Below are 12,065 nucleotides of genomic sequence, written 5' to 3' on the forward strand. Positions count from 1 at the left end.
GCTTTGATGGTTGAAGACTTAATTCCTATGGAGCTTTGGGTGCATTCTGCCCCAGGAAATTTTGATTTGTGAACACACAATTTGAAGTGTAAGGTGATTCAGCATTTGGAGCCAAAAAATATGCTGCAGTGGTTAGGTTTTAAAATTGTACTTGTTAGGAATCACAAATTGACGTGATTTTTGTATCAGACGGTAATATTCAAATAAGTATTGACTTAAAATTTAAGCAAGTTAGAACACAAACATTTTTGAAATCTGCACAAAGCAGACTTGTCAGTGTAAGGAGTTGCAGACCTATACATGCCTCGCCATTACAATTCTTTTAATGCCTCAACTTGTACTGTTGAAATAAGTGACTTCAATGTTTAATTTATGTTGCTGGAGCAAACTGGTTATTATCAGCACTCTTGGGGGGAGATCCTGACTTTGTGCAATAGTGTAAAATGGTGATAGCAATTCGGCAGCCTGTTTTACACGTCTCCTGATTTTTATTTCATGACTTCAACGGAAATAAAAATTGGGAATAGATGTAAAACAGGCTACCATTGAGTGCTTGATTCAGTTTTCTTTTTGAAGGTCTTCTCACTGTACACCGTTACTCTTGCTTAACTGTTCCACACAGTCAACAGTTTTATCTTCACCTAACCTACTTGATTTAAACTCAAATGTCCACCATGAGGCTGAAGTGAAGCTACATCAGGCAATGCTCTCAATGTTTTATTCAAATGATTAAAGACTTTAGGAACCTTACATGAGCTAAAAAAGTGTTTAAATGAACAACTGAAGTTTTAGGGGCATTGTTATGACAAGTTAAAAACTGAAAAATTAAATTGTATGAGACAAAATTAATTAATTTTCAACGACTGCTGCCAGTGTAACTGGTACAGTAAGTTACCCATCTTTTTCATGTAGCATTGCTCATCTTTCCAATTAAATGGAGCTCCATAATCATGGGTAAGTCAACCAGGGACAACAGGCTTTTCAAGGAGGTTTGTCCATAACGTACAGCACTCCCAGCTCATAGATTAGAGAAGACAGCCTTTCCGCATGGCCATCTTTAACACTTTACAAAAAAAAGTGACTGGATAGTATACGGTTGAGAATCCAGAAGGCCCACTTCTTTTAAAAAAAAGAAATGGTTAAAAAGCAGTGCTGTTCCAAAATATGTTCTATACTACAGAATAATTAACATTTGTGTTTGCAATTTTCCAAAGCATATTTGTGATCTTGGCTGAGCCTTCTGGGTGAGCCATTACGCAGGGAGAAAAGAGGAAAGAAAAAAAAAACATTTTCCTGTGCAAATTCTGGGCCACCTAGCAGCTAGTTATATAGTACCTTTGGCAAAAACTTCAAAGCAGAACACCAGCTGTTACTCTGATTAATATTTTATATCATATACATGTGGCAAATTTAACTTTTTGAAGAATTTAAACAGTTGGCTGACTTTATTAGCAACCTCAGCTTCCATTTTACTAGGGATTTTTGCTACGTTTCCATCTATAGCTCCGACTACCAAATTTTATTCTTCGATTGCTCCTTCTGCTGTATTCAGTTGCAGCTGGGAGTCCTATCCACTCATCATACTTGAGCATCAGGAAAAAAGTGAGCTCCTTCAATCAATGGGCTTTTCAAACACACGATCAGGATACAAAAAAAAATTCAGTGTGCACGACGTATGTATTATTCACAGTGCTTGCTAGCTCATTTTAGATGTCCCAAGGTCTGAAAGTACTCATTTTAAAAGAGGCACTTGATTTATATTTTACACAAGCCAATGTACAGAAATAAAAGCAATTCTCACTTTTAATAACTGGATTAATACTTGCATAGCGCCTATGGGTTTAAATTGGTTAGGCTCATGTTTCATCCTGATACTACAGCATTCTTTAAAGTTCTGAAGGCTTGCAATATCACAGTTTGATGGCTCTTCGAACAATCAAAATATTATAACTTTGCATGTTGGGTGAATTATATATTTTTTTTAAAATGTGATCCCCATGCTTGTAAACTCAACATTTTAATGGCCCATCCTACTGTGCCTCCATTCCAAAGTAAGAGAAAGAGAAAATTCCCTATAGGTTTCAGCCATGGCTCAGTTAATAGCACTCTTGCCTCAGTCAGAAGATTGTGAGTTCAAGCCCCACTCGAAACTTGAACACAAAATCTAGGCTGACACTCCAGTGCAGTACTGGGGGACGGTTGCACTGACAGAGGTGCCATCTTTCAGATGAGATGTTAAACTGAAACCCCATCCGCCCTCTCAGGTGGACATAAAAGATCCCATTTAACTACTTCGAAGAAAAACAAGGGAGTTCTCCCCTGTGTCCTGGCAAGTATTTAACCCTCAACCAACATCAGATGATCTGTTCATGTGTGGTCATTATCACATTGCTGTTTGTGGGACCTTGCTGTGCGCAAGATGGCTGCCGCATTTCCTACATGACAACCAGTGACTACACTTCAAAAGTACTTCATTGGCTGTAAAGCGCTTTGGGACATCATGAGATCATGAAAGGCACTGTATAAATGCAAATAGAACTAAATTAAAAAGCAGGACATCATGGGTGGTAATCTCAGGATTACTACCTGAGCCACATGCTAATTGGCATGGAGATAGGCAAATCAGAAAGGTGAATGCATGGCTGAAGGTGGTGAGAAGGAGGGGTTCCATTTCATGAAACACTGGTATCAGTACTGGGACATGGAGGAGCTGTACCACTTGAACTGGCTCCACCTGAACCGGAATGGGACCATGGTCCAGCGGAAAGGATAAATAGGGCAGTCAACAAGGCTTTAAACTAGCAAGATGGGAGTACAGATCTGGTAGCAATAACAAAAGTCGAAAAGGTAAGAGAAACAGGAGATGGGTGTAAAGGTCAGACCAGGGTAAGGAAGATAACAAACGGTCAAGGAACAAATACAGTTATAAAAGTACTGTTAAAATTAAAGAAAAAAGGAACTATTAAAGATGAATTAAACTGCCTGTACAGCAATATACACAGTGTCCAAAATAAGAAGGGGGAAAACAATCTGTAGCAAGGAACCAGATGTAGTAGGAATAACTGAACCTTGGCTACATAAAGAACAGGCCTGGCAACTAAATATTGCAAGTTATAACATAATCAGAAAGGATAGGGAAGGAAGGCAGGGGTGGGGGGGTGGTGAAGTAGCTGTACTAATTAGAGATAACAATGGCAGTAGAAAAAGGGATGTAACTAACAGAAGGATAGAAACAGAATACATACGGATTGAAATAAAAGATAAGGGATCGTTCACACCAATAGGGGTATACTACAGACCACCTAATGGTGGAAAGGAGGTGGAGGAAGAAATATGTAAGCAAATATGCAAAATGAGTAAAAAGACATAGAATAATAACCATGGGTGATTTTAAACTACCCTCAAACTAGCAAGAAGAGGTCGGTAAAGGGGTACAGGGAATTAAATTTTTACAATGCATGCATGCCTCCTTTCTTACCCAGTATATAAAAAGCCCAACAAGAGAGGAACTGTTGGACCTAGTAAAAGGAAATGAACTAGAACAGATGATAAGTAAGCGTAGAGGAACATCTAGGCAATAGCAATCACAACATAAAAAGGTTTAAGGTAAAGATTGAGAAGAACATAAGTAAGACAAAGACCAAAGTAAATACATTGGAAAAAAGCTGATTAAGGGGGATGAGTGTAGAACTGGGGCAGATAAATTAGAAAAAAATACTGACAAAGAAATAGACAGCTGTGGGAAACATTTCAAACAGTGATCAAGAGAGTCCAGGAGAAATATATCCCACTAAAAAGCAAGAACAAACTAGCCAGTAATGACACACCATGGATGAAATAAGGGAAAAATTAAAACTAAAGAAAAAGGCATACACTAAGTACATAAACAAGAGAGAATGACAAAAGGGACTACAAAAAGGTTAGGAAAGAAGTCTAAAAAAACAATAAGGAAGGCAAAGGAAAAACTACAAAATTAAATTATCAAGGAATATAAAAAAAATCGTAAATATTCTACAGACACAAATAAGGATATGGATAGGGTCACTAGGGGATATACACAATAAACTCACAGATAATGACAGCAAAATGGCAGAAATATTAAATAATTACTTTGCCTCAGTATTTACCAGGGAGACTAACCTGGTGGGCATGACATTAGAAGAGATCAAAAAAAGACACTTAAGATGGAAAGGGGGAGATAATTGATAAATTAATCAAACTTAGAGGATAAAACCCCTGGTCTGGATGGACTGCATCCACACATACTAAAAGAAGTTAGGGGAGAGATAGTAGAGGCACTACTACATTTATATATGAAAAAATCATTAGAAAGGGAATAGTGCCAGAGGACTGGTGGATAGCTAATGTGATTCCTATATTTAAAAAGGGAGCTAGAACAAGTCCAGGGAACTATAGACCAATCAGCTGAATGTCACTGGTAGGAAATATAATGGAATCCTTATTCAAAGATGTAATAGAAAAATATCATAAAGAATAGTCAGCACAGATTTCAAAAGGGAAGGTCAAGCTTAACCAACTTTATTGAATTCTTTGAAGTAACAGAAAGGGTAGACAAGGGTAATGTAGCAGATATATTTGGATTTTCAAAAGGCCTTCGATAATGTAGTGCATAGTACTTATGACTAAGGTCAGGGCATGTGGAGTCAGGGGACAAGTCGTAGAATGGATAGCAAGCTGGCTACAAAACAGAAAACAGAGAGTAGGGGTTAAAGGGTAGTTACACAGACTGGCGAAAGGTGGGAAGTGGCATTCCACAGGATCGGTGCTGGGACCACTGTTCGGGAATCTGAAGTACAATTTCAAAAATTTGTAGACGACACCAAATTGAGGGGATATAGTTAATACCAAGGTGGACTGCGACAAAATACAGGAAGACATTAATAAACTTGCAGTATGGGTGTGTAATTGGCAAACAAATTTCAATATAGGTGTGAGGAGGTACATTTTGGGAGGAAGAATAAAGGAGACCACATACTCCTCGGAAAATAAGAGTCTAAATGGGGTAAAGGAGCAGAGGGATTGGAGGGTACAGATACACAAATCACAAAGTAGCGACGCAGGTTAATAAGGCCATAAAAAAAAAAGCAAAGCACAGTTTCATTTCTAGAGGGATAGAATTGAAAAGCAGAGAAGACATATTAAACTTGTATGGAACCTTGGAGTACTGTGAACAATTCTGGTCTTCATATTATAAGGTGGATAAAGAGGCACTGGAGAAGGTGCAAAAAATAATTACTAGGATGATACCAGAACGGAGAGGTTATACCCATCAGGAAAGATTAAACAGGCTGAGGCTCAAGACTGAGGGGTGACCTTGGAGATCTTTAAGATTAAGAAAGGGTTTGATAGGGTAGAGAAAATGTTTCCACTTGCAGGGGGGACCAGAACCAGGGGCCATAAATGTAAGATTGTCACTAACAAATCCAATAAGGAATTCAGGAGAAACTGGTTTACCCAGAGAGTGGTTAGAATGTGAAACTCGCGACCACAAGGAGTAGTTGGGGCGACTACCATAGATGCATTTAAGGGGAAGCTTGATAAACATGAGGGAGAAAGGAATACAAGAATATGTTGATGGGGTTAGATGAAGGGTGAGAAAAGGCTCGTGTGGAGCACAAACACTGGCATGGACCCGTTAGGCCAAATAGCCTGTTTCTATGCAAGTCTTTCTTTTCATTACTCAGTTTTAGTGTCTCAGCAGTTGTTTTTTTTAAAAAAAAACCTTTTGTTTGACTATTCTACATTCATTTAACTTGCTTGCATTTAGATAACTTTCCTCTCACTAATTCTAATTTACTCATAAGAATCTGACCTCTCTCAAACTCAAAACAACATTACTTGATTGAGAAATTAGGGATGACCTTCCACAGGATTAAAGTCTCCCACATCATCATTTTACATCAGGAGAGAAGATGAGATGACAAAACTAGTGGCTTACACCTGGTGAAAACAGAGCGCTCTAACCAGAGAAATAAGAAACCACTAGTAAGTCAAAACAAGAATGTTTAATGTGATGAAAGTTATCACTTCATCACCAGAGTTACTTTTCCCTTGTTAAAAAGTACTTCTAACGATTAAAATGTGAGAAAAAAATTCTAGATTAAGACATCTACTTTTCTTACTGTGACAATGTTCCTGTAAAACTTCTTTCCAGGAATGATAAGCTGGATAAGTTTCAAGATTGGAAGCTATGATAACATATCAAAAACCAGTATCAGATTTTTTTTTTTTAAAAAGGGCTGGTTGTTTTAAATAATGTAATGGTCGTAATGTTTTGACTCAGCTGTACTTTAATAAATTTTTGTCCCCAAATTTGTACAGTGAAATATAACAAAACCTAGAATTAGACTTTTATTTATTCTTTGCACTCAAAAGGTGGAACTAAAGACCTGAGTTTTTTTTGTCTGGAGTATAGAATTGATTAATCAAGCCGTTGAAAAAGTAAACATAATAAAAGACTGATGTTTCATGGAGCTCTTTGCTTTAAGCTCCATTCCTTACAGTGCTTTTACTCACCAAAACAGACTTAAACTCCAACATAAAACTGACCAGGTCAGAGCAGTGTTGCAGTCTCTGGTGGAAGAAAGGAAAATGGTCAAATGTTCTCTCAGTGAATGCTGGTACAATACAGTGCATCAGAAGTCAAATCTAGAATTGATGTGAAGCAGCCAAAATATATTTGCAATGTCTTCTCGTCTCTTCCATCTGTATTTTATAGCCATCACTTCGGTGGGTAGGGGGGGGGGGCAGTGAAAAAAAAAATCAGGCAGCGAAAATACCTGGAATACCCTCCTGGTTTCTGATGCCTTCATAAACAGAAATTCATTGTAACATTCAGACAAGCCAGTTGACAGGCATAATTAAACATAGTTACTCATCTCCACAGAACTTTTTTTGATGGGATAAGACATCTTTGTGCAGAAATAACACTCCTGTCTCAGGGCTATAAACTCACGACTTCTGATATGGACTAATATTTGAACATAAATAGGGACCAATGTGAACTGAAAAGAGCCTCATGGATAATTCTAATGGAACCAAAGCTACAAGTATACACAAGGCTGCATTTCATTTATTAAGCTGGTCGAGAATAATGTCGAGAAATGTTGAAAGACAAACCACAAATGCCTACTTCTGGCTAGAACACTGAACACATGGTTTTATTTTTCAGCCCAAGTAACAGACCTAATTATCAACATTGTGTGTTTAAGTTGCTAGTCTATTTTCATTCACTATACGAAACATTCTCTACATCTAAACCTTCATATGCAACAGGACTGAAAGCATGACAGGCACAATTAAATGTAGTCATGGAAATACTCTAACTGAACCATAGTCTGATGAATCCTCATGTTTATTATAATTTCCGCTGCTGTCGGTCTTCATAATATTAACAATTTTTGAAGTGTTGATTTTAATTTTTTTTTTAAAAAGGCTATATTTCCTCTTCTCATTCAATAAGGCAAACCACATTTAAATAGGTTTTTACTGTTCAGAGACAATTTATAGCAACCTCTAAATTTTTATTACACTACTGAAGCCATTATATTGCACATTACCTGTTTCACAATGTGCTGGTATCCATGCAAGACCTGTTTTAACTGCCAGCTGCACTGAAGTCTTCAATAGATTAAAAACATAAAAATAAAATGATGTAAATTTACAAGTTATAAATGGCACAGAGTTTTAAAGAAATATACTAGGATGCAGACCTCATCACTTGGCTAAAGAGTAGCTGGTGTTGGTAACTGCTCAAGGCAGTGTACAGTAAAATAAACCTTACAACAGAAATGGTCAAGAAAATTGTCTCAGGAACTTGACCAACTGAATTTGAATGAAGACTTTTTTTTTTAAAAAGTACTTAGATGAGCAGCCTGAATATTATTTTAAGCTAATTTTAAAGACAAATAGCAGCATTCACTGCATTTGAAAACTCTACAAATATTTCAATGAAATTTGATGGTAATCAATGTAACCTCAAAAATAACTTAAATTTAACATTTCAGTCCAAGACGATCTAATAAAATACACTTACTACTGTACTGTTACAGTACCTGCTTCCTATTTTAACTTAGAAGCCTCAAAGATACTAGAAAAGTCTTTTATCTTGGACTGAATGGGATTCAATTCCGTATTTCACAGCTAACACGGACTCCAAGCTCACTCACTACTCCATCTAGACCACTGAAATTAGCGTTTTCAAAATTATATAAAAACCTAGTCACTTTTCATAGAATGAATATCCATCAATTTTTCGTTCTTTAATTAATTATTCACCAATCATATTCCACAAACTATTCCTGCCGAAGGCTTCTGCCCAATCAAGTTGCAAGAAAAATGATTCTCCAAGATGCAGCCACCATGATAGCTCCTCATTAAACTTGCTTTATGCTGAAACCCTCATCCATGTTTTTGCTACCTCCAGACTCGACTATTCCAACGTTCCCATGGCCAGTGTCCCATCATCCACCTTCCATAACCTTAAGCTCATCCAAAACTCTGCTTCCTGTATCCTAACTTTCACTAAGTTCTGTGTACCCAGCGCCTGTACTCACTGACCTACATTGACACCCGATCCACCAATCCCTTGATTTTCAAATTCTCATTCACTTGTTCAAATCCCACCATGGCCTCGACCCTCCCCATCTCGGTGACCTCCTCCAGCCCTGCATTCCTCCTAGAACACTGTGTTCCTCCAACTTGGCCTCTTGCACCTTCCCCTCTCCCTTCACACCACCATTGGCACCAGTGCCTTCAGCCATTTAGGTCCAAAGCTCTAATTCCCTCCCTAAACCCCTCTCTCGTCTTTCGAGACCCTCTTTAAAACCTACCTCTTTATCCAAGATTTAGTCACCCATCCTAATATCTCCTTCTTTGGCTTGGTGTCAATTTTTTTTTCTGGTTACACTTCTGTGAAGTGCCTTGGGACGTTTTCCTACATTAAATGGAGCTATATAAAAGTTATTATAGTTTTAACTTAAAAATAAACTCGTGAAATGTTTTAAAATTCAATAATGCAAAATTTATCCATAAACTTCTCTCCCTAGTAGCACCCTTATCTAGTCAAGGTTCTGATGTGAATAACCCATACTCCTTTTTGCTCCCTCTTGCAGCCTCCCATTCTAGAAAAGAAATAAAAACTGAGTGCAAGCAAGCAAGGGAGCATGAGAGGACATGCATGCAAGAGTGATCACAGTGGGAACTAGAATACCTCTTCCTGAGGCACCAGACTTCTTCAAACAATCGTGCATACCAGGGCCTTCCAAGATGAACATGAGCTGCAGCAGTGAAGTCTCCCCAGCCCTCAAATGTTGACTGCCAGAATGCACAAAGAGCTTCACAAACAGCACCAGCAGAATCAGTGCAACCTGTCTGCAGGCCCAAAGCCTACTTCAGGGGGCTCCCAGTACCCAAACCTGCCCCAGATAAATAAAGTTCCAGAGACAACTGCAATGAGAATTGTGGTGTTTCCAACATTTTCCGTGTTCATTTCAGACCTCCTGTATCCTTCAATTTCCTGCCTATTTCCTTGAAAGGACCTTTCCACCATCTTAGCTATCAGCACATTCATCTCAGTTACCTGCTTTCTCTATTATGTAATTTGCAGATCATTCAACTTCCTCCCTGTGATTGAAATACAAGTAGTTTCCTTCCTCTCCACTCCATCTTTTTTCCCCCTCTCAACCTTACTAAAATGCTTTGCTTATCTTTCAGTTTAGGTATCTTATAAGATGCAACTGGTACATTCTCACAATCTAGATTTAGTGCAAGATCCTAGAGGCTACCTACAAATAAACATTTGTATTTTTACAATCATAAAAAAAAAAGACAGATTTATACAGCACCTTATTGTGCCTCTGAAAAATGTCTCAATCCTTCACACAAGATTATCGGAATTGCTTTGATTGTCATGTAGACAAATGCAGAAGCCAATTGGCACATAGCAAGATCCCACAAACAGCAATGAAATGGTCACTCCAGAGACTTGAACACATAATCCAGGCTGACATTTCATGTAGTACTAAAGGGAATGAGATGCCTTCTTTCCTATGAGACGTTAAACCGAGGCCCCGTCTGCCTTCTCAGGTGGATGTAAAAGATCCTATGGCACTATTTTGAAGAAGCAGAGAAATTCTCCCCAGTGTCTTGGCCAATATTTATCTCTCAACCAACACCAAAAACAGATGATCTGGTCATTAACTCATTTATGTTTGTGGGACCTTGCTGTGTGCAAATTGGCTACCACGTTTCTAACAATACAACAGTGACTACACTTGAAAAATAATTCATGGGCTGTTAACTGCTTTGGGATGTCCTGAAAGGCACTACACAAATGCAAATCTTTCTTTCACAAAAGGGTCATGGAATCTTTAACATCCATCTGAACACGTAGATGGGGCTTCAGTTTAATGTTCAAAGAATCATAGAAGGCAGCCATTCGGCTCATCGAGTCCACGTCGGCTCTATGCAAGAGCAATCCAGCTAGTCCCACTCCCCCGCCCTATCCCCGTAGCCCTGCAAATTTTTTCCCTTTCAAGTACTTATCCAGTTCCCTTTTGAAGGCCATGATTGAATCTGCCTCCACCACCCCCTTGGGCAGTGCATTCCAGATCCTAACCACTCGCTATGTAAAAAAGTTTTTTCCACATATCACATTTGGCAAAAGAACCAATCACCTTAAATCTATGTCCTCTGGTCCTTGACCCATCCGCCAATGGGAACAGTTTCTCTCTATCCAGACCGTTCATGATTTTGAATACCTCTACCAAATCTCCTCTCAACCTTCTCTGTTCCAAGGAGAACAGCACCAGCTTCTCTAGTCTATCCATGTAACTAAAGTCCCTCATCCCTGGAATCATTCTAGTAAATCTCTTCTGTACCCTCTCTAAAGCCTTCATATCTTTCCTAAAGTACAGTGCCCAGAACAGCACTTCTTACAAATGTAGTACTCTCAGTACTTCACTGGAATGTCAACCTAGATTATGAGCTCAAATCCTGGAGAGGGACTTGCACCCACAGTGCTACCAGATGAGCCGAGTTGGCACGTACCTAAACACATTGTGTAAATGCTACAATTAAAAGAAACAAATCCACACCTTGCATGTCTGAGATGTTTCTCTTCAGGTAACAGTATCCTTACACGAAATTCCTTGTCCTGAAAATATACAGCCAAAAGAATGGTTATATTTATTACACAATTCATGGCAATCCCAATTTTTTTTTGCTAATGGTAATGAGGGAAATGCCCCTTTAACCCAATTTACATGATATTGGTAAAAAGTTTTAATATACAAGATGACCCATTAAAGCATAGTGGAACCTTGATTATGTGCCATCGAAGAGTGGACCACCCCTTTCCCTAATGGATAACAAATTGGTGGATAACAGATCTCCCAGCAGCGTTTCCCTCTGTTACTCTGCTGCCAACATCAACTGATCTATCACAACACCTCCAGGCGCCTGCCTACAACTCCAGCTGCCAGATCAATAAAAACGAGTCAAAAACACTCCTTCAAAGGCAATCACAGCCCTCCAGATACCAAGATGAACATTAAAGGCAGTATGCACTCATCCCCGCTGTTCAGTGGAGCTGCCGATTTTAAAATCAATAGCGAACCGGCCTGTTTAAATGCTCTTCTGTACCAGTGAGCGGAACGGTTCCAGCTGACATTACGTTCAAGACCTGCTCCATTCACCATTGCAGGAGTGCATTTATAACAGGCCGTCTCTACTGATTTTGGAGTCAGCAGTTCCTTGGAGATTAGTGCTGCAAAAGCTGCTGACAGGATAACTGACTGTCAGCAAATTCTACTTTTAGCACTGATTTTCGTAGTTGGGGGGACACTGGTCACCACTGGATAGCATTTTCATTCAGCTCTCATGGGTCCAGAGGCTGGAGTTAAAGGCAATTATGGACTGCCACTCAATTGTTTCAGCACTAACTAATCTTGAAGCAAACCAATGGAAGAGTGAAGAAAAAATGCTGGCAGCCAAATATTATTGGTCTCCCAATATCCACAAACATTCTCAGATAATTAATATAG

General features: G+C 38.8%; 1 protein-coding gene across 2 annotated transcripts in view; it reads right to left on the bottom strand.

Annotated features, from left to right (window-relative positions):
* Positions 1 to 12,065, bottom strand: part of fancl (FA complementation group L) — a 77,738-nt gene that overhangs the window by 46,282 nt on the left and 19,391 nt on the right. For both annotated transcript variants that reach the window (XM_067989040.1, XM_067989039.1), the window contains exons 3-5: positions 11,118 to 11,176; positions 7,581 to 7,641; positions 6,538 to 6,594 (exon numbers count right to left, since the gene is read on the bottom strand). In XM_067989040.1, the coding sequence (XP_067845141.1) occupies positions 6,538 to 6,594; positions 7,581 to 7,641; positions 11,118 to 11,176 (177 nt within the window). The remainder of the gene's footprint in view (positions 1 to 6,537; positions 6,595 to 7,580; positions 7,642 to 11,117; positions 11,177 to 12,065) is intronic.

The sequence above is a fragment of the Heptranchias perlo genome, chromosome 8, assembly GCF_035084215.1.
Source record: "Heptranchias perlo isolate sHepPer1 chromosome 8, sHepPer1.hap1, whole genome shotgun sequence".
NCBI lineage: Eukaryota > Metazoa > Chordata > Chondrichthyes > Hexanchiformes > Hexanchidae > Heptranchias > Heptranchias perlo.